The sequence below is a fragment of the Stenella coeruleoalba genome, assembly GCF_951394435.1.
Source record: "Stenella coeruleoalba genome assembly, chromosome: 10".
NCBI lineage: Eukaryota > Metazoa > Chordata > Mammalia > Artiodactyla > Delphinidae > Stenella > Stenella coeruleoalba.
In genome coordinates this window covers 40664207-40688376 of record NC_137156.1, presented here as the reverse complement: position 1 = coordinate 40688376, position 24170 = coordinate 40664207, and the positions used below count along the sequence as shown (strand labels likewise).

The following is a 24170-nucleotide window of genomic DNA, read 5'->3' as shown; positions in this document are numbered from 1 at the left end:
GACCCAACGCAACCAAAAATAAATAAATAAATAGATTTTTTTTAATTATGAAAAAAAACAATCCACAGAATTGGAGAAAATATTTGCAAATCAAATATCTGATAAGGGTCTAGTATCCAAAATATATAAAGAACCCTTATAACTGAACAACAAAAAGACAAACAGTCCAGTTAAAAAACCAGCAAAGGACTTTCATAGACATTTCTCCAAAAAAGATATACAAATGGCCAACAAGCATATGAAAAGACATTCATCACGATTAGTAACCAGAGAAATGCAAATCAATCTCACAATGAGGTACCACTGCAGACTCACTATAATTTAAAAAAGGAAAATAAGTGTTGTCAAGTTTGTAGGAAAATTGGTACAGACCCTCAAACATTGCTAGGGGAATGTAAATGATTCAGCCACTGTGGAAAATAGTTTGGTGGCTCCTCAAAAAGTTAAATATAGAATTACCATATGACCCAGCAATTCAACTGCTACATATATATCCAAAGAAATGAAAACAGGTACTCAAACAAGTATACCTAAACGCATGTTCACAGCAGCGCGATTCACAATAGCCAAAAGATAGAGATGGCTCAAATGTCCACCAATGGATGAATGGACAAACTGTGGTATACACATACACTGGAATATTAAACAGCCATTAAGAGGAATGAAGTACTGATACATACTATACACAACAAGATGAAGCTTGAAAGAAGCCACACACAAAAGGAAAAATATTTATGATTCCATTTATATACATCCATAGAGAAAGAATTCATATTGGTGGTTGCCAGGGGCTGGGGGGAGAAGGGAATGGGGAGCAACTTCTTGATGGGTGTCGGGTTTCCTTTTGCAGTGAAGAAAATGTTTTAGCTAGACAGAGGTATGGTTGCACAACATTGTGAACACACTAAATACCACTGAATTGTCAACTTTACTGTGGTTCAATTTTATGTCAATTTCACCCCAATTTTTAAAAAACCAACAATATTCCAAAGCAAAAATAAAAATAAGCTTCATCTCTCGTCACTTCTGATCCCATTAACCACATTCTTGCCAAGCCAATCTTCCAGACAGCTCTGCTCCAATTTATTGCTCCTTCCTGGTTTCACTCAGGAAATATCCTCCACCTAACATTACACAACTTTTCCATCAATTCAAATCCCAACCATTTCAAACCTTCTAAGAAAGCAACCTACCCACAGCAAGCACCCAATATTTGTGAATCACTGGTTCTGTTTGATTCAGTCCATTCTTACCTGTTCTGAAATTTTACTCAGTTAATTCAGCATTAACATATGAATGCTGCTTCCTTACTATCCCCAAACTTTTTCTCTCATAGTTTCAGGCATGTTCTTTTCCTGTTAGAGAGCAAATTATGATAGAGGCTGTCTTCTGCTGTTGTATTACACTATCTGCCAGGGGTCTATCCAAAGTACGTTTCTTTAAATACTGTCCGGTTGAGGGAATTCCCCGGTGGTCCAGTGGTTAGGACTCAGTGCTTTCAAGGCCGGGGCCCAGATTCAATCCCCGGTGGGGAACTAAATAAGATCCCGTAAGCCTTGTGACCAATAAATAAATAAATAAATACTGTTTGGTTGAGTTTTTGCTGTTATGTGCTAGACAAATTGGGGTGGGGGAGTCGGAAGACAAGAGATGGTAAAGAAACACCTCCACCCACCCTGGCGATAATGGAGATTAGTTCTGACTTGATATAAAATGAATCTTGATGCTCTATTTGTAAACTATTTTATATTATACCCAGAGTCCCCACCTGTGTGTGCCACTCAAAAAAGGCCAAAAAAAGTGGGAAAGAAGAAGGTCCAAACCAAGAACTCCCAACCTTCTTAAAAATGCAATAGCGTCCACAACACGCAACCCTTCCTACTCTCTTCCTAAAGCTGCTGCTTGGCACACATTTTTAAAGGAGACCATTATTAATATCATGTTTTATCTGTCATAAAGAGACTTTTCCTAGATGCATACATATAAACCAGAGAGTGGATCAGAAACTCATTTAGCATGCAGGTGACTGAGAAATGGAAGATCAGGCAGGGGAGGCACTGTGAGATCAGATAGGATGTACAATGGATTTTCTCATCGAGATTCTGATTTCACTTCATTGCATAGTGGTTATACCTTCATTTTATCCAGAAGGGTGCTTCTGACAATACTGAGAAAGTCAATAGGACATTATTTTACAAAAATGTTTTTCCTGAGTTATTTTTCTAGAAAACATCTGTTGTATCCATGATGGGCGTGTGTAGTGTTCCAAAAAATACACGCTGCTTCCTGAAGATACCTGAAGGCAACCTAGGATGTTGCAAAACTTTTGCAGTTTTGCACCAAAACTGCAAAGCACTAGCTTAATGAATAGGAGGGACAGAAACAACCAACATTGTCTATATGCTGGTCAAAAATAATTTACTTATCCCTATAATGAGAAATAACTCCTTCGTTAACATTCTCTAAAAAATCTACAAGTGTTATTTGTTTCTTGTCACAAACACTAAAGAATAACTCACTTTGAAAACGTAACAGAGACAAATGACTTTGAGGGCCACAACTGAATTTAAAATCTCATGTAACACTGAGAATTGACTAAAAATGGTAAATTTTACTTTATGTATATTTCACCACTATTAAGCTCTCCTCTCAATCCTGTTGGTTTCCACTTAAAAATATATATAAATCTATCAGACTACATTAAAGAGTGAGAAACCATTAAACTGAATGTGTTAAAATGACACATGGTTGAAAATTTCTAGTGATTTGTATTAATAGAAGCTTTCTGACCTCTTAAGGAACGTGTTTATTAGATATTCTTCATCTCCAAGGAGGACACAAGCAAATGAAAAAAGCTTAATTACAGTAAGAAAGATTCAGTTTTGACATAATTCTAACTAGAAAGGTAATTAAACACTACCATAAGGTATCATGCAAATCTCTGCCCTCAGGGATGCAAGAAAAGCTATCTTGGAAGGGTTATATGCAATTTTGCAGGAAAAACTAGAATGAACTAGAGAATCTTAAGCCAGCTTCCAGTTTTAGAATTCCAAGTTCTATACTCACAGCCCAAAAGTGTCTTTGCAAGACATTCCACCTATAGAAAGTTATTCTAATCTACAAGTCATTTCAGTTTAGCTTCAGATATTGGGTTCCTTCACCACACCATTTATGCGCTTTATGTACTTACTTAGGAACTAAAAATTAACTACTTTTGTTAAGAGTCAGTTCCACCAATCTCCAGCAGCATAGCTGCCAGCTCAGGTATAAATAGTACAAAACTGAAATAATACTGGGTTCTAAATTAAATAGAAATATCTATAGAATGCATATCCAACCTAAGACTAAAAAAAAAAAAAAAAAATCTATGTTTACACTGTAGGTAACTTATAAGGCCAAAACTCTCAATTTAGCCAATTTTCAACAGCTTCTTAAAAAGTTGTTTGTTACCAACAACAAAAATAAATTCTTACTTTTGAAAACAAACCTTTCCAAGTAGGGTTTCATTTTAGAAGACTCGTGGCCTTCATTTTAAAATAATCATTTTTATTTTACCACAATATTTTTTAACAATCACTAGACAACTGAATGGTGGTTATTTATTACAACCCAAAGCAGGCACTTATAAAGTCACAGGAGGGTTAATCATCTCAAATTCAACAGGTTAACCACAGCAATTTGAGAGAAATTTTGGCAACCTGTACCGGGACTATCTCGACAGTTTCCGAAGTCAGACATTAAATGACACTTAAAAACAATACATTTCAAAAAAAAACAAACAAAACAATACATTTCTATGTAAAATAGATAGCTAGTGGGAAGCAGCCGCATAGCACAGGGAGATCAGCTCAGTGCTTTGTGACCACCTAGAGGGGTGGGATAGTGCGGGTGGGAGGGAGACCCAAGAGGGAGGAGATGTGGCGATATATGTATATGTACAGCTGATTCACCTTGTTATAAAGTAGAAACTAACACACCACTGTAAAGCAATTATACTCCAATAAACATGTTAAAAAAATACATTTCTAGACTTTAGATATTTATTTAACACACAAATATTTTGACCAGGTATGCATTCATGTATGTATTTTAACTAGATTTTATTAATTATGATGAGTATTTGTTTAAAACAAAGATAAATTTAGCCAGGTCAACATAGGAATCAAAACACAATACTGGATTATGAAACTAACTGCTTTCGTTAGAAAGAAAAGCATAACAAGCCTTACTTCCTTCAGTTCACAAATTTTTCATTTTATAATCAAAGAAAAGAAAGAACATGACTTCTACAGTCAAAAAATAAGGTAACGTACTTAAAGCTGAGTTATCACTTAATTGCCTGGATTCCTAAGAAGCTACTGACTTCTGTTTTAAAACCAGAATACACTTTTTAATGGCTCACTCCTTTGTTCAGGAATGCTGATATCACCTTGTTTTATACAGAGATAACATCTCATCAGAACACATGCTACTCAGTGTCATTGAGCTTAATAATTTTTACATAAAATTCAAATAAAATTTTTATAATGCGACCATAATTTTTATTTTTCTCATCCACACTGGGCCTCACCTTTCACATCACTTAAAAACAAACAATCTTAGATGTTAAACACACACACACCTCAAGCATATAAAATTCATTACATTGTTTCTGTAGCCATTAATAATTGTACTAATAAATACTGACTCTAAAAAACTAAAAACTTATTAGGGCAGGATTTAAATGATACAACTCACAAGAGGGTGGGGAGAAATAATGATCCTCCCCTACCAAACTGGCAGCAACAATATGCCAAGTCTCTTATGCTGAACTAGTGTAAACAAGGAAGAAAAGGAGCTGGGGGTAGGAAGCAGGCAGGCAAGGGTACAATGCTCCTCAAGATATAGCTTTACTTCTAAATCTCACCAGTGTAATACCTCTTCTTGGTGTTTTCAATAACCCCTGTCACTCTCTATTAAACACATAGGCTGCTGTTCAGAAAACTACTGCAGGCTGTAGTCCCTGTCTGAGATCATCCCAGACATAAAAGATACAACTGGGGGGTCACAAATGCTTCTTTAATTATAAAGACTATCTCCTGCATTCAAAGAGTTTTCTAAACATCTAAAAACTCAATCCCACTCTTACTATAACAATCAACTTTAAAGATAAACAACAGGACCTACCAATGATGCTGCACAGAAAAAAATTCACATGTCACCACAGCTGTAAGGCTCCCATTAATAAGATGGGCATCATTCAGGATAGGGCTCGATGAGTAACGGGATCAAGACTAGGCTTACAGCCTCTTTTTCTGGCATTGCTTGAGGCATCCAGTGGACAGGGAATAAAGGGGAGGCTGGTTGTATAAGTGATGCCAAGAGAAACAAGATTCCACATGCCCAACACAGAGAGCAAAGGGCAATCATCTCATGGCTTTAAGACCAAAGAAAGATGAGTTGTTTCACCTGAAATCCTTTCAAAGGAAGTCTAATGGTCTCCACTTAATCACTCACCCTGAGTGAACTCAACAACCCCTCAGAGAACAAAGGGAAGCCTTGCTTATCAAAAATAGCAAGTGCTCCACCCAAAGCCAAGAAATACTCCTTTAGTCTAAGTTGTCATGGTCTTCTGTCCCAATTCAGTCTTCTACAAGGAAACTCCAAGCCAAAAATACTTGGTTCCCAGCCTAAGTCAAGTTCTCCATTTTCGCAAACATCTACCAACCAGCTTTCTCTCAGGTAAGCCCCTCTGGATAAGCCCCTCTCCATTCCCGCATTCTGGAGCCCAGGGCTCCAATCCCCTCAGAAAGTTCCCTCCCCCAAGATAATCTCCCTCCTTCACTTTTCCTAAGGTTTTTCCCACACCGTGCCCCAGGTCTAGCACTCCCGGTCCTCCATTAGTGGATCCCACTAGTAGATCCCACCGCTCCCTGGCACAGCTCTTGGGAAAGTCATCTTTCTTACCGTACTCACTTGTCCTCCCCCATAAAGTTTTTCCCTTTTCTTTATCTGTTTTCGAATGGACACGCACACACACACACACAATCTGTTCTTCTCGGCTCTTAACTCCCAAGTCTCACCCGCGCGCCAGGTTCTTGCATAGTACCTAATTCTCTCCCTCAGTTTCCCCTCATCCCTGTCATCCTCAGCCCCTAACGCCATACCCCAAGCTTTTGCCCACTCCCCAAATTCAGATTTTCTGTGCTTTTTACTCTTAGCCAACACCACAGCGCTCTTCCTCACAGGTCGACCCCGTGCCTCGATCCTCGAGTCTTTCCCCCTCTTCCCGCGTTCCTCGGCCGCTAATACTCCGCAGAACCTCAGGAGTAACCCCCGCCCATCTCCCTTCCGCCTCTCCTGCCCTCCACGGACCCCAACTCTCCTCATACATCTCCCTCCAGCCCTGCTCGGCCCCCAAATTTCTTCCAGGCCCCTAGGGTTCCCCACACTCCCTCCCCGCCCCGGAAAGGGGGTACCCCTCAGTGCCCGACCGTCCCGCCCGGCCGCCGAGCTTGGGCGTCCCTTCCCTTCCCCTCGGGGCCCCGAGGCCGCTGCCAGGGCTGGCGCGGCGGGGCCGGCTCACCAGTTGGTCATGTCCAGGAAGAAGGCGCAGCCGGCCGGGTTGAGCTGGAAGCCGAGCAACCGCTGGAACTCGGAGATGAGCACGTCCTTGTCGGTGGTGCCCAGGCAGCTGAACTTCTGCATCAGCTCGGGGTCCAGGTCCACGTCCATGCCCTCCATGGCTGGGGCCGGACACTCGCTTCCCCGCCTCCTCACAACTGAGCTGCCGCCGCGCCGCCGGGCCCGGGGACCGGGAGGGGGCCCGCTGCTAGCTGGCGCCGCGACCCCGCTCCTCTGAGGTAGGCCCCGGGCCTCTCACCGCCTCATAGGGGTAAACTCACTCAGCCACTCACTCACTCTCGCGCTCCCCCCCCTCCCACCCCCCCCAGTGCCGCCGCCTCCGCCGCCGCCGCCGCCGCCTCTCGCTTCTATGCCGCCTCCGCCTCCTCCCGCGCCGCGCCCACTGCGCAAGCGTCGCCCGCCTAGCCCCGCCCCTTCCTCTCCCGGAGTCCCGCCCCTCCGTGGCGACAGAACCCCGTGACGTCCCCCGCGTGACCTCACCGCGGTGGAGCGAGGGGGCGGGCAGTGGGAAGGAGGAAGGGGACGGCCGGGCGGCGCGGGGAGGTGACTCCTGGCCTGACCTTTTCCTCGCCCCGCCCCCACGCTGAGAGGGAGGAGTTAAAGCCCGGGGTTGGCGGGGAAAACCGCCGGGATCTTCTTGTACGACAACGGCAGCGTTTGGGAGGTGAGGAAACTGAAGTCGGGGAAGAACAGAGACCAAGGCAAGGTCAGGTACCAGATGGCATACAAGACCCAGTCCTCTCAGCCAGGGCTTTGCCCCTCGCTCTGGAAGGACTTGTTTGCATAAGTTTCTAGAGCTGCTTTCCCAGAGGGTTAATGCCCTAAAATCCTAGGCTCCTGGCCACCCTCGGTGATGATTACTCCAGTTTACCCGTGCTGTTTCTGTTATGCAACGGTAGTCTCCAGTTTCCGGAAAGTGAGGGAGGCCTCGATACAAACGTCAATCACAGGTCCAGACGAACACCGCATATAATCTTACACCCACTCCGTCGAGACCAACCCTCTCAAAATAAAGGTTAAGTCCCGAGAATTTGACATTGCCTGTTAATTTTTTAAAGTGTTACGGTACATATAGTACACCTAACTGGTCAAGGCCCCTTTTCAAGATCAAAGAATGAGAAAGGACGCATAGGGACCATATTGTCTACCTTCATTCCTTCTTTCACCACGATTTGCCTAACACATCCACACGGGGAAAAGGCGAATAAGAAACGGTTTCCTGCCTTTAAGTGGCTCTTTGTCTGTCTTACAAATAAGGAAAGTGACATCCAGAAAGTTTGTATGCCTTGTCCAAAAATACAGAGCAGCAAAACTAGAACCCATCTTTCATTCCTAATGGAGTATGTTTTCCATAACAATTTCAACAAGCAGACAACTAGAATAAGTGACCAGTAGTATCCGGGATGCCATGAGATTTTGGAAAGGGAAAACATTCTACCTCCTTCTGTCCCACTACCAAATAAGACTAAAACAATGGCTTTAAAAGCCTAGGTTCTGGGGTCACACATATTGGAGATTCAAATTCTCATTCTGCCAGTTATTGGTAATCATAGTGCTTGCCCAGATAGGATTGTTGTGAGGATTAAATGAGGTAACAATATATAAGCTCAGTACCCTGCCTGCTCCATAAGAAGCACTTAAGAAATGTTGTCTAGTATTCTGGCCATAAACTTGAGATGACGGTGGTGGGGTTAGACAGTGATACAAGTAGGCGGGGATTACTTCTTCACCTGGTCCCTCTTCTACTTCACTTCCCTTACTCGTCCTCCGTTAAAATATGAAATATGTGCCCTTTCTCTTTTCTTAATAAGGGACCAACCTTCCTCTCTCTAATAATTTTTTTCCTCCAACAGGAGTATTTTATGGGAAACAGACACCTTTAACAGCATACTTACAAACTCGTATTAGACACTAGTTATAAACATTTTATAAGAAACTGTTCTTGGTTCTCTAAGTTCTCTGTGGAAGCTTAGATCATTGCCAGGGCCTAATTTTTGGATGGCCATAATGTTGGAATATTTCACTACTATTAAGGAAAATTTAGTCTCCCTCAGGTGAGCACATACTGTCCCAATCTTTTGGATGATGGAATGGGAACACAGAAAGATTATAAAAATCCCAACATTAGAGCTGAAAGGAACTGAGACTGTCTAATCTAACCTCCTCGTTTTACAGATGAAGGAATTGAAACCAAGAGAGGAGAATTGATTAACCCAAAATCACACAGCTAGTAATGACAGAAACTCCCAGTCTAGTGCTCTATCCACTATATCCTGCTACAATTCCCTTTATACTTTGAGTTCAATGTGGCCTTACATACAAAATAATTTGAAATGCAGATCCAAGACCTGATTTGATGTTAGACTATACACTCTCTGGAAGTGTTTTAACTTGCAACATTCATGGATTAAAGTTGTGTTGACCAAGGGTCTAAAAGAAAAAAATGTTATTGGAATCTGATGATTCTATTAGAATGCTGACCCAAAGGAAATTAAAAGCTCTTGGCCAACCCCATGCAGTACTAGGGCCTTAGCTCTCACCTAAACAGCCCGCATAATACAAAAAGATTCTTGCAAATAAGAGACCCAAATGGCTCAGAATGTCAGTTCATGATGGGAGTTATCTCAAAGGAGGATAACTACTCCTCAAATGAATTCTGAAACTTTCTGGGGACATTTTTGATTCTCATGAGATTGGGGGTGGTATTAATTCCTGGCCATTAATTCCCTGAGGACCAGAAATGCTAATCATCTACAATTCTTGGGACAGTCATGCCCAATAAAAAACTGTCCCATCCCTTGGGACTTCCCTGGAGGTCCACTGGTTAGGACTTTGCGCTTCCATTGCAGGGGGGCATGGGTTCGATCTCTGGTGGGGGAACTAGGATCCTGCAAGTTGCACAGTGCAGCCAAAAAAAAAAAAAACTGCCCCATCCCTAACCACTGTGTACACTGACCAAGGTGGCTGGCACATTAGATATGAAGAACCAGCCCACCCCCACTCCCCCATGGAAAAATTCTTTTGTGGGGTAGGATATGAAATGGAGGAAACAGAGGTGTTACCCAGTCAGGAGAGTCTCAGAAATGTGAATCTCCACTTGAGTCTGAAGGGTTATATAACAACACCTGTGGTCCTGCCCTGATGGCTCTGCAGCTTTGTTTTGTTTTGTTGGGAAGAGGGCCTGGAGAAGGACTGGTTGAGAGGCAAAAGGACAAGTTGCTGAGCACCACCCTAAGGAAGGAAAGCTGACAAGCACTATTCCAAAAGGGCTTCTAGGCACCATCTCATGTCAGGCAATATGCTCGAATATGCCACTGCCTGGAATATGCCCAAGACCTGCCACTTTCTTTCCAAATTTCTTGAGCTGGTGATCTTATGTAAAAAATTTGGACTAATCCCAGATCCCCAGACCAGGTCAATTTCAGGGTTTCTTAAGGAAGTTAAGGCATTCTGTCATTCAGAAGTTGAAAGTCTAGGAGAAAAGTGATTCATTTCACCAGAGCAGCCTAGATTGCCTCCATATCTCCAAGTCCTTAAGATTCAGACTTGCCAAGGCCAGCTAGTACGAAGATTATGCCACAGCACAACTGATTCAGAGAATAAACAGAGTCCAAATTGATGTTAGGATACATTATATGATAATAGCAACTTGTAGTAGAAAACTTTTGGGTATTCGTCCAAACTATGATGACCTCCTTTCTCTTCAGACCTTTAACAACCCTCTAGTTGGCCCTCAGCAGCCATCTCTGACCCACATAACCATGTCCCTTAGCCTTCATTGATTGGACAAGAGGGAGACACCTGACCCAGGATAAGCCAATCAGATTCTCTCTCTCTCAGGAATTTGGAATTGGAACTCAATGGGTTGGTGGAATAGGCTGCCAACTACAAATTTGCCATCTACCTCTACAAGGATTAAATCATTAGCCACTGCAGCTGCTGACCTACAACAGCCCCTGAAAGGAGTTCAGGGTGGAGATCAGGAATGAGGCACTCTGTGCTCTGGAAAAAACTGGCAGAACAGATCTTCAGATAGGTATTTTCAGGAGATTTTATGAGCCCAATTCTTGCATCTCCTCGTATTTAGAAAAGCACTAAAATCATTAACAGTGACATCTGCTCCTCGTGACTAGCAGCAAGCCTCTGCCAAAATGTGTGCTTGAGTTTGCACATGCCACCTTCACTAAAATCATATATGACACTGACCTTCCGCCTACCTCTTTGGAGCAGTTTCTCAGAGCTGTCCGAAATGCTGTCTCTCGGGCTATTGTCTTCATTTTGCCCCAAATAAAACTTAATTCACAACTCTCACGTTGTGCATTTTTTTTCAGTCAACAAGACCTAGGCTGTTTACTTAAAAGTGAATTACAGAAATACACGAAATGAGATGATCTTTGTGGGGCACCCATGAAAAAGAGATAATGCCCACCTGCAGTAAGAGAGCCATAAAGCAGAAGCAAAGATAAGAGACCTGAAGGCATGGGAGAAAGACGTTCCTGTCATCCTGAGTCCTTGTTGTTCGGCTTCCCTAGATTCCATGGGATTCTCCAGGCTCCATTCAAAATACATTATTAGGACTTCCCTGGTGGTGCAGTGGATAAGACTCCGCGCTACCAATGCAGGGGCCTGGGTTTGATCCTTGGTCAGGGAAGTAGATCCCACATACATGCCGCAACTAAGAGTTCGCATGCCACAACCAAGACCCAGTGCAACCAAAATAAAAAATTATAATAATAATAATAAATTTTAAAAATACATTATCTCCTGGATGAAGTCAAAGAAAGAATCAAGTCGTTTAAAAAAAAAAGAAAATAAAGTGATTATTCGATTTCTAGATAGAAATGGACATCCTACTCTTAAATATAATGGAAACCCCTATAGGAAAAAAGAAAAGAAGAAGAAAAATGAGGACATGGACAATTCACAAAAGAAGAAATACGAATAGCCAATAAACATATTGAAAGATGTATGCCACTCATAGATAAAGAAATGGATTAAAACAACCATAAAGTATGATGTTTGCCTAATCAGAGTGGCAAAGCTTTGAAAAATGTATAACAGCTTTTGTTGGCAAGAGTGTGGGGAAACAGGTAGTCTCAAACACCACTGCTTCTGGGAATATAAATTGATATAATTTTTCCTAAAGGTGAGTAGATGTGAATTTAGATGAATTGGTATGAAGAACCTCTAATATATTCATATACTCTAGCCCCAAAATCCCAGGTTTATAAATAAGCTTTTCATAGAAGTATTATAATACGTATAATAATGAAAAGTTAAAAAGCTGGAAATAGCACCAATGTCCACGAGTAGGAAAACTGTTCCAAAAAAAAAAAAATGTGCTGGGGACTTCCCTCGTGGCACAGTGGTTGAGAGTCTGCCTGCCGATGCAAGGGATACGGGTTCGTGCCCCGGTCCGGGAAGATCCCACATCCCGCAAAGCGGCTGGGCCTGCGCGTCTGGAGCCTGTGCTCCACAACGGAAGAGGCCACAACAGTGAGAGGCCCGCATACAGCAAAAAAAAAAATGTGAGCAGGGATGGACAAAATCCTTACCTTGTTTTTTTCACTAATATAGTTCAATATGAGTTTTTAATTTATGTGTTTTATTTATTTATTTTTGGCTGCATTGGATCTTCGTTGCTGCACGTGGGCTTTCTCTAGTAGCAGCGAGCAGGGGCTACTCTTTGTTGCAGTGCACAGGCTTCTCATTATGGTGGCTTGTTGCAGAGCATGTGCTCTAGGTGCGTGGGCTTCAGTAGTTGTGGCACATGGGCTCAGTAGTTGTGACTCGCGGGCTCTAGAGCGCAGGCTCGGTAGTTGTGGTATACAAGCTTAGTTGCTCCGCGGCATGTGGGATCTTCCCAGACAAGCGTCGAACCCGTGTCCCCTGCATTGGCAGGAGGATTCTTAACCACTGCGCCACCAGGGAAGCCCCAATATGAGTTTATTTTACTTCTTCACATTCTCACTCCCCATGTCAGCTGCCTTAAACCTTGTAAGCTGCAAAACCTAGGAAGCAGATAACAGTCAAATGACCTATTCAGTTGAGCAAGCAATGTCTGCTGGCTTACTATGAGCAAGGCTGAGTTAGGGACGTTAGCTCAGAAAGAGAACCTTCATCCTTGTGCTGTGTGAATGTAGACAAACTGTCGATACTTACTTTTAGACCTCAGTTTCTTCATCTCTGTATAGAGAACGCTGCAAAAAATCACCAAAGTGGAGTAAAGAATAAATCAAACATAAGAAAGAAAAAAATACTTGAAATTGAACCTACAGGTACAATTACATAAACCTAACCACAAGCCAAAACTTTCATGTTGTGCTTATTTCCCAAGATTGGAAGCTTAAATGAGATGGGCATAAGTGATTGCAAATGTTACATGTTAAGGTATTACAGGACAATGTTAAGGTATTACAGGACATGCAAATGTTACACGTTAAGGTATTACAGTTACATATTAAGGTATTACAGGAGAGACAAAGACATACATTTCTGTAAATAACTACATAAAAATAGCCAACAGTGCAAAGCAGCATATGTTCAAGTGCCAAATGAGCAGTAGACAAAGACGTGGTAGGACTTGGGAGGAGGGAAGAGTGGAGGGTGGTCTGGGATGCTCAGAGAGGACTTCAAGCCTACCTTCCCCAGGCCATGGGTGATTCTCCACATGGTTTGAGGAGCAGGCTGGTGAGGGGACACATTATGACAAAGTCATTTAGGCATTTGTTGTTTTAATTAATATGTGTACTTAATAAAAAACATAAAATTTACCATCTTAATCATTTTCAAGTGTACAGTTCAGTAGCTAAGCATTTCCACATTATTGTGCAACCAATCTCCAGATCTGTTTCATCTTGCAAAACTGAGACTCTGTACCTATTAAACAACAATTCCCCTTTACCCTCCCCACCCAGTTCCTGGCAACCATCGTTCTCCTTTCTCTTTCTATGAATGTGAGTCCTGTAGTAATCATACAGTATTTGTCTTTTTTGTGATTGGCTTATTTCACTTAGCATAATGTCCTCAAGTTTCACTCATGCACGTCAGGATTTCCTTCCTTTGTAAGGCTGAATGATATTTCATTTTATGTATATATCACTTTTTACTTATCCATTCATCCATTGATGGACATTTGGGATGCTTCTACCTCTTGGCTACTGTGAATAGTGCTGCAGTGAACATGAAAGTGCAAATATCTCTTCGAGACCCTCCTTTCAGTTCTTTTGGGTATATACCCAGAAGTGAGATTTCTGGATCATATGGTAGTTCTATTTTTAACATTTTAAGGATGCTCCATACTGTTTTCCGTAGTACTTGAACTATTTTCAATTCCACCAACTGTGCACAGGTGTTCCAATTTCTCCACATTCTTGCTAACACTGTTTATTTTCTGGTTTTTTGTTTGTTTGTTTTGTTTGGGGGTTATTTTTTGGCCATGCTATGCACCATGTGGGATCTTAGTTCCCCAACCAGGTATCAAACCCATGCCCCTGCATTGGGAGCATGGAGTCTTAAACCCTGGATGGCCAGGGAAATCCCTATTTTCTGTTTTTTTTTTTTTTTTTTTTTTTTTTGCGGTACGCGGGCCTCTCACTGTTGTGGCCTCTCCCGTTGCAGAGCACAGGCTCCGGACGCACAGGCTCAGCGGCCATGGCTCACGGGCCCAGCCACTCCGCGGCATGTGGGATCTTCCCGGACCGGGGCACGAACCCGTGTCGCCTGCATCGGCAGGCGGACTCTCAACCACTGCGCCACCAGGGAAGCCCCTGTTTTTTGATAGTAGCCATCTAATGGGTGTGGAGTGATACCTCACTGCAGTTTTGATTTGCATTTCTGTGTGTACTGGAGGGAGCATTCTTTCTGGGAAATGAATGGGTACAGTTGAAGAGCAGCTTCCTGCAGTGAGGAGTACCTCTACTTTCAACATCCATCCATGGGAAAGGACCAGATCCCTCATATTTGGGGTTTTTCCAGTTCCTCTATTATTCTACTCAAGAGATACAAAAACTGAAGGCACCAACCTGTTGTACTATTGTACTATTTTTTCTTCTGGACACAGCATCTGATGCCCTGGGTCTCTTTTATCCTACTGTGGTGAATGGGACAATGGAAAAGAAAACCTGTCTTTATCTCATGTCCCTCGGTCCCTTGACCTAGATACATCCAGAAATAGTCCATTCTTTTCTTCTTTTTTTCTTCTTCTCTTCTTGGTCCCTTTAGTTTACCCAAGCCAAAACATCTTCTAAGAACACACCAACTCCTTACCTCTCCCTCATGTAGAAAAAACACTCTCAACTCCTCTTGTTCATTATAATCACTCTTTTCAGTCTTTCTCCAACTGGGTCACAATGTGTAAAGCATCTTGCTGCCTGCATCCTAAGTAGAGGTAAGAAGGAAAAGGAGGAAAAGGGGAACAAATATATAATGAACCCTTACAATGTGCCAAATGTCCATCACTGTTAAGAACTTTGACACATTTAGTCCTCACAACAAAATGAGATCAATATTATTATTACTGCCATTTTGAAGATAAGGAAATGGAGAGTGAGGGTTTAAATAATGTGTCCAAGGAGACACAGATATTGAGAAAGCCAGGATTTAAGCCCAAAGCTCTGAAAGAAACCTGTGCCCTCCTCATTACTCCAGATTTCTTTCAGTTCTAAGGAGTTTACCTCTTCCCCATGTTCAACTTGATTGTGTTTCTATGGAACTGTCATTGCTTCCTCTTACTTCTCTTACTTTGATAATTTGATAAATACTAATATTAATACTAATGTCTTACATTTATGTAATAACACTTTATAATTTTTCAACATATCCATCCATTCTTTCATCTCATTCTCAGGAAAAACACAATGTATTAGTTTATATTTTTAATAGCTTTATTATTTTGCAAGGACTCATACATGCTTGTTGCAAGTAAAATTAAGCAATATAGAAAATTATAAAGAAGTAAAAAATACACCCTAAGTCCCACTACCCATAGATAACCACTATTAATATTTTAGTAAATATGCATTTCATGTATCTCTACATTTGTATAATTTGCCTAAATGGTATACTGTATCTGCTTCTCTAACCTTTTTTTCATTCAGAGTATGTTGAAAAGAGCTTTCCACATCAATTAATATAATTTTACATCATCTTTTTTTTTTTTTTTTTTTTGGCGGTACGCAGGCCTCTCACTGTTGTGGCCTCTCCTGCTGCGGAGCACAGGCTCTGGACGCGCAGGCTCAGCGGCCATGGCTCACGGGCCCAGCCGCTCCGCAACATGTGGGATCTTCCCAGACCGGGGCATGAACCCGTGTCCCCTGCATCGGCAGGCAGACTCTCAACCACTGTGCCACCAGGGAAGCCCTACATCATCATTTTTAATGGCTACATAGTATTCTTTTCTAAATTTATTTTTTATTAAAGCATAGTTGAATTACAATGTTGCATTAATTACTGCTGTGCAGCAAAGTGACTCACACATATATACATTCTTTTTTAATATTCTTTTCCATTATGGTTTATCACAGGATATTGAATATAGTTCCCTGTGCTATACAGTAGGACTTTGTTGTTTATCCATTCTATATAGACCAGTTTGCATCTGCTAATCCCAAACTCCAATCCATCCCTCCCTCACTCCACTGGCTACATAGTTTTCTAATTTAGGAATGTATTTTACTTGACCAGTCTCCAGTTAATGGACTCTGAGACTACTTCCAATTTTTTATTTTTATAGAAATTATTGGGAATTCCCTGGCTCCCACGGAATTAGGACTCTGTGCTCTCATTGCCGTGGGCACGGGTTCTATCCCTGGTCGGAGAACTAAAATCCCACAAGCTGCACCGTGAGGCCAAAAAAAAAAAAAAAATTATTAACCCCAACTTAAAGATTAGGGAACTGAAGCTCTGAGGAGCTAAATGACCCCCTTTTCAATATCCAAGACTAGAACTAAGCTGCTCAGGCCAAGCCCCAGACTTCTGACTCTCAAAACAGTATTCTTTCCAACTAGACCACAGGAACAGGAAGCTGGAATTACTGACATAAGATATGGACTTGACAACTAAAAAAGAGGGGTTTTTTTTAACTGCCCCATTTCTTAAAAAGTTAAGCATATACTTGCCATAAAACCAGCCATTCCACTCCTGGGTGATTTACCCAAAAGAAATGAACACGTACATCCATACAAATACTTGTACGTGAATGTTCATAGCAGCTTTATTTGTAGTATTCAAATAATGAAAACAACCTAAATGTTCATCAACAGGAAACTGAGTAAACAAATTGTGATGTAGCCATTCAATGGAATACTACTCGGCAACCAAAAGGAAGGAAGTACTGATACATACAACAACATGCATGAGTCTTAAAAATAATATATTGAGCAAAAGAAGCCAGACACAAAGGAATACGGACTGCATAATACCACTCATATGAAGTTCAACAGGCAAACTAGGCTATACTATTGGAAAGTGACCAGTGAGGCCCTCCCCTCCGCACACGTTTCTCAAAGGCAGACCTGCCTGTGAGGACCACATGTCTGAAGCCCTCACCATGCCACCACACGTGTAAAAGCTGAATGGTTCCATGAGAAAGAAGACTTTGTGTCAAAAATAGACTTTCAAGGAGAAAAATAAAAGCTGTTTCCTGAAGCTAGGCATAGGGGAGCAATGCCTGGAAAGGTAAATGCTGGAAAACCTAGTTCAAATTTTGAAGGGTTGAGAAGGACTCCAGGTGATAACAATTCCAGGGCCCCCTCTGCCTCACAGGTCCAATAAAATTCAACTACCTCATTCGCCTTCGGTCTACCTCCTCTGCCTTCGGTCTACCTCCTCCCATCACAGAATCTCCGAGACCACTTTAAAGACCATCTCAGTTTCTTCAGACAAGTGACTTTCAGATGCTCAGCTGATTAGGAAAGTCAGAGGTGGTTGCTTGCAAAAGAGAACAGCACAAAACAAAACTGAAAGCCCTAAAGAAGGAAGAATCTCTATAAATCAAATATTTGTCTGTAACTGATCATGGCAGCCTGCAATAAAGGCATCTCCAAAACCAAACTGTTTGTTTTGTCTACAGAAATATGTGTGTATGTGTGTGTGTGTGTGTGTGTGTGTGTGTGTGAGAGAGGGAGAGAGAGAGAGAAGCTGAGAGAATATGAATGAAGCCAAGATAAGAGAGAGCAGGTGAATTTTCCATTTCTTACCAGACTTCCCACGACCAAAAGGTAATAAGGTCCATAATCAGCAAACTCTCAACTAACACCTGTGTGTATTCTTTTTTTTTTTTTTTTTTTGCGTTACGCGGGCCTCTCACTGTCGTGGCCTCTACCGTCGTGGAGCACAGGCTCTGCACGCGCAGGCTCAGCGGCCATGGCTCACGGGCCCAGCCGCTCCGCGGCACGTGGGATCCTCCCGGACCGGGGCACGAACCCACGTCCCCACGTCCCCTGCATCAGCAGGCGGACTCTCAACCACTGCGCCACCAGGGAAGCCCTGTGTGTATTCTTAAAGCAGTGTTTTTCTTTTTTTTTTTAAGATTTTTTTTTGATGTGGACCATTTTAAAAGTCTTTACTGAATTTGTTACAATACTGCTTCTGTTTTGTGTTCTGGTTTCTTGGTCGCAAGGCATGTGGGATCTTAGCTCCCTGATCAGGGATCAAACCTGCACCCCCTGCATTGGAAGGCGAAGTCTTAACCACTAGATCACCAGGGAAGTCCCAAACCAGCGTTTCTCTGAGTCTAATTACCTAGAGTATGTACATCAGAGGCACTTGAAGGAAGGGTGCTCTTGTTAACAGTGCTGGTTCCTGGGCTCCAGATCTCTGGAATTTAAGTCACTGTGTCTGGGATGGAGCCCAGGAATCACCAGGTGATTCTTACTCACTAAAGATTGAAGACCATTACTTTAAACAAACACAGTGAGTTGTTTGTTAATGGTTTGCTCAATAGTTTAACTTGATTATAAGTTAACAAATTAAACTCTATATTTTCACTGGTATATTTGAATTACATCTGACTCAAGAAAAGCAATTATGAACTGGTGAAGAAATCAACGAACAAACAACAACACTGGACGGTTGAGAATGTAAATCCATATAACCTTTCTGGGACCGTCAGCAATGTGTAAAAAAATCCTTCTAAATGCTTTGATTCATATTTTCCACTTCTAGTTATGTATCTAAAGGAAATAATCAGTAAGCCAAGAACTATGTTATAAAAATGTTTATTTTGCCCTTGTTCATAATAATGAAAAATTGAAACCATCTAAATGTCTAACAACATGAGATTGTTAACTAAGTTATAACAGTGCTGTGTGTTAAATGGAGATTGATATTTATTGATATAGAAACATGTTTATAGTATTTCATTGAGAAAGATTACAAAACATTTTATCATATTTCATTAAAAAAACAAAAGATTTGGAAGGATAGAATACAAAATGTTAACAGTAATTATCTCTGGTTGTTATGGTTATAGGTCACATACATTTTTCTTCTTTGTAATTTTTCTAAATTCTTTAAAAAAATGCACATTATTTTTATAATCAGAAAAAAGCAGCAATATTATATTAGTTTCAGGTGTACAACATAGTGATTCAATATTTTTATAGATTATACTCCATTTAAAGTTATTATAAAATAATGGTTATATTTCCCTGTGTGGTACAGTATATCCTTGTTGCTTATTTATTTTTTACAGAGTATTTTGTATCTTTTAATCCCCTACTCCTAAGGCTGTATTCATTTTGAATAGAAGGGGACAGGCCACTGAATTCCATGTCTGAGGAGTGGGGTGAAGTCCCAGATCTACTGCTTTGAACCTCACTTTTCTTTTCTCTCAAATGGAGATGGTAATATCTTCCTTGTCTACCTCAGAGGGTAAGTGTGAGATAAAATGTGGAAAATGTTTTGTAAACTATAAAATGTTTTATGAAGTTAGTGTATTATTAAGTCTTGATTTTCATATCAGAGACATAAATTCAGGTATGCAAAGATTAGTTATTAAAGCATAAAGCTAGACCTTTTTTAAAAAAAATTTTTTTTAACTTTTTATTATGGAAGTTTTTAAACATATAACCAAAGGAGATAGAATAATATAATGACCTACCATGTATACGTCACCTGGCTTCAATATTATCAACTTAACAGCCAAATTGTTTTAGTTATGCCTGCCTACCCACTCCTACTGTTAACATAGTACCAGACATGAAACTGGCATTGGACCTCTGTGATTTTCATAGACACCAAAAGATATTTCAATTCTTAATTCCTCATCTAAAAAGAAAGAATTGTACACTTTAAAAGGATGAATTTTATGGCATTCGAATTGCATTTCAATTAAAAAAAAGACAGGAATTAACATATGTCCAACACTTAGCATAAATGTCTGGCATTTAGACATGGCTCATTATGGGTAAATTCTCATCTGTGGTGTTGCCATGACTTCAAGCTCTAAGGTGACTACAAACTCTCCTTAAAACAAAATGCTTACTCGGAAACAACTACAGGGTTAACAGTGACAATAGTGTATAAAGTTTAGTCATTGGAACGTGGGTGACATTTTTCCTCTCAATTTACATGAAAACTTTACATGATTCTATACATTAAAAATTCACATGAGGGACTTCCCTGGTGGTCCAGTGGTTAAGACTCCGTGCTTCCAGTGCAGGGGGTGAGGGTTCAATCCCTGGTCGGGGAACTAAGATCCCACATGCTGCATGGCGTGGCCAAAAAACAAAAAATTTACATGAAAATCTTCTATGATTCATAATATATACCACTTAAAATTAAACAAACAAACAAAAAAAACCCAGTATCCAGACATATTATATCTCCAGACTGTTCACCCTCAGAAGGCATTCTAGGGACTTTCCTGGTGGTCCAGGGGCTAAGACTCTGTGCTCCCAATGCAGGGGGCCTGGGTTCGGTCCCTGGCCTGGGAACTAGATCCTGCATGCACGCCACAACTAAGAGCCAGCGCAGCCAAAATAAATAAATAAATGCTTAAAAAAAAAAAAAAAAAAAGAAGACATTCTACCAGAAATGCAACACCACAGCCAAGAGTTGGTTTAATGTTATTCCTAAAGATTATGCATGCAGCTCAGCATTGGGGCAATCATAGGCGCCCTGAAGTCTGACAGACTTGAGTTCAAACCCCAGCCCTGTCACCTACCAGATATGTGACATCAGACAAATTCAAATTAATTACTCCTTCTAAATCTTGTACGCTAGCATCTCCCTCCTATAGTCAGTAGGAGACCTAAATAAGACAAGGTAAATAAAGCACTTGGCATGGTGGCCAACACGTAGTGGGTTAGCAATAACATCTCACAAGATATTTCTTCATTTATAGAAGACGTTTTGGTTTTTTTGTTTTTTGTTTTGTTTTGTTTTACCGCACAGCTTGCTGGATCTTAGTTCCCCAACCAGGGATTGAAGCTGGGACCATGGCAGTGAAAGCACAGAGTCCTAAACACTGGATGGCCAGGCAATTCCCTATAGAAGACCTTTTGGATGTACTATCATAGATATGGTTTTCTCTCTTATAGATGAAGAAACTGACAAGCTTCGTGAGTATTGCTGAGGGTGTGGAGGCAGAGGACTTCTCATCCTCTCCCAGGAAAGTGAAATTTGGGACAACCACTTGGCATAGCCACGATTTGCTATGTCTAGGGAAGTTGAAGAGGTGGTTTTCCCTACATTCCAGCAAGTCCATTTCTAGGTGTGTGCCCTAGAAAATTCTCACATGTGTGGCAAGGAGACACAGAATGTTCATTGCAACAACACTTCTGAGAGCAAAAACTTGGAAGCAATCTCAGTGTCCATTAACAGGAAAATGGATAGATCAATTGTGATACAGTCATGAAGTCAAACACCTACAGCAATTAAACGGACTGAACTATCCATATGAAGCAACATGGGTAAATCTCAAAACCACGAGGCTGAATGGAAAAAGTAGTGGCAGAAAGATTCATACAATATGATACCATTTGTATAAGGTTTACAAACATGTGAAACAATAGGATATCCTTTCTATGGATTCATATATATCAACTTTAAAAATAATAAATAGTAAATTCAGGATAATGGTTATCTCAAGAAAGAAAAAGAAGGGAATATAATAAGGGAGGGATACCTGGGTGTGTGTGTGTAATTGTTTCTGTAATATTTGACTTCTTTAAAAATATAAAAAACAAATATGGCATAGTGTTAGGATGTGAGTAAGGACTTGGATGTTTGTTATATTCTTTTTTTTTAACTTTTTAAAAATATACATTTATTTATTTATTTATTTATTTTTGGCTGCATTGGGTCTTCATTGCTGCGCACGGGCTATCTCTAGTTGCAGTGAGCAGGGGCTACTCTTCGTTGCGGTGCGCGGGCTTCTCATTGTGGTGGCTTGTCTTGTTGCAGAGCATGGGCTCTAGGCACGCAGGCTTCAGTAGTTGTGGCATGCAGGCTCAGCAGTTGTGGCTCGCAGGCTCTAGAGCTCAGGTTCAGTAGTTGTGGCGCACGGGCTTAGTTGCTCTGCGGCATGTGGGATCTTCCTGGACCAGGGATCTAACCCGTGTCCCCTGCATTGGCAGGCAGATTCTTAACCACTGTACCTCCAGGGAAGTCTCCCTACTGCCTGTTGAAACACGTCAAACTTTTTTTTAAATAAAAGGGAGACGGGACCAAGCAGGAAGGTAAATCCTCTAGCATCACACAGGTCAGTGAAAAAAGCAGTTCAACACTCTTTCCTAAGCTTCTTTTGCTATTGGAAGGAAATGCTTAAATTTCCCACCAGACCATGTGGCAAAATCCAGAGAGCCCTGCCCAGACCTAGAGACCATCCACCATCACCACACAGTGGTAACACTAGGCCAAGTTAGCTGTCACTTGGAATGAGGAGGATAAATTAAATAGTAAACTCTGAAAAGACTCTTCTGAGGCCTCAAGTCTTCAAGAAATTCTCTGGAAGGCAATGCAAAGAAGAATAATGCGTTCTATGAGTGAAGTCATTTAGAGTCTGAGCTAATAATCCCAAGAGTTTTGATTGTTGCTAAATTATCTGCATTTCAGCAGGACCATTTGAACGGGCAAATTCCTGAATGAGTCATAATCCACACAAATGAAGTAAAAAATAACTCCAAGCTTCTCTCTACACGAGAGCGATGTTAAAGATTAGATAGAAATCAAAAGGAATATCTGCCTCCAAACCTGTTGGTGGCCTCCAGCAATCCTTCTGGGTGGGTCAAAGGCCATTGTATTAGCTGGGCTTGTGAACGATGGCTGACAGCTGCCTCTTAAGATCCTTCCAAGCCCTGCCTCCGTGTTCTACATTCAGGCATAGCTTGGCTCAAAGGATTGGGGAAACTGATGACTTGGGCTAGTGGTAGGGGGCTTTGCTTACCCGAGCAAGCAAAAAGCTTTAGGAGAAAATTCTGCTGAACATTTTTCGAATGGGTAATTTATTTTTTAATAATAGAGGATGTTTTCAGTCCTATCATGTTTCTGAATTCTACAATTTTATTTTCCTTCTAGCAAGTTCCTGTGGGCACCTCACCATTCCCACAAAAGAGTGAATACCCCAATGGATAAATCCGTCTTTGTGTTTCCAGAGCAATTTCTTCTTCACAAAGAGGTTCCATATCCAATATGTCATTTGATTCTCATGCTATTTGAGTCATAGGAGATAGGAATAATGACAATAACAATAATATCAAGTATTTGATATTACTTAATGAAAGAAGCCAGTCACAAAAGATCACACATTGCAGATTTCATTTATATGGAATGTCCAGGATAGGCAAATCCATAAGGATTTAAAGTAGATTAGGGAATTCCCTGGCAGTCCAGTGGTTAAGACTCCATTCTTCCACTGCAGGAGGCATGGGTTCGATCCCTGGTCGGGGAACTAAGATCCCACATGCCATGTGACGTGGCCAAAAATAAAAAAAACAAATAAAGTAAATTAGTAATTGCCACGGGTTGGGAGAAGGGGGTAATGGAGAGTGAGTGCTAATGTGTACAGGGTTCCTTTTGGGATTGATGAAAAGGTTCTGGAATTAGATAGTGCTGATGGTTGCACAATCTTGTGAATACATGAAAAACCTTACACTTTGAAATGGTGAACTTTATGGAATGTGAATTTTATCTCGATTTTTTTTAATTGCAGAAGGAAAAAACTGAGTGCTTACCACGTGCTAAGGCTGGCCAAGGTCTTTACTTGCTGCAAGCCACTTATCTCTCCTAATCATCTCAACAAGCTTATGAGATACTATCATTTCCCGGAGACAGGCTCAGAGAGATGATGGGTCCACAGTGATGTGGCGAACACGTAAGAGCCAACCAAAATTCAGATTCTGACCCTTACTTTCCAAATCAAACCTTTAACTGTCACCCAGTAATTCAAGAAGATATTTCTGCATGTAACTCAACTGATAGTATTTCCTCTGCTCTACTCTCTTAGTAAAAGATCTTTGCAATGCTTTTTACTTTTACCTCTTAGGGTGCCTTTTTAAAATCTTCAGTTCGTCTTCCTGACTTTTTGAGAGTTAAAAATAGTA

General features: G+C 41.1%; 1 protein-coding gene across 2 annotated transcripts in view; it reads right to left on the bottom strand.

The window, feature by feature from the left end:
- ILRUN (inflammation and lipid regulator with UBA-like and NBR1-like domains) overlaps positions 1-6900 on the bottom strand; it is a 122149-nt gene extending 115249 nt beyond the window's left edge. For both annotated transcript variants that reach the window (XM_079935191.1, XM_079935190.1), the window contains exon 1: positions 6566-6900. In XM_079935191.1, the coding sequence (XP_079791317.1) occupies positions 6566-6723 (158 nt within the window). In that variant the 5' untranslated portion in view covers positions 6724-6900. The remainder of the gene's footprint in view (positions 1-6565) is intronic.
- Between the last annotated feature and the right edge of the window lie 17270 nt (positions 6901-24170).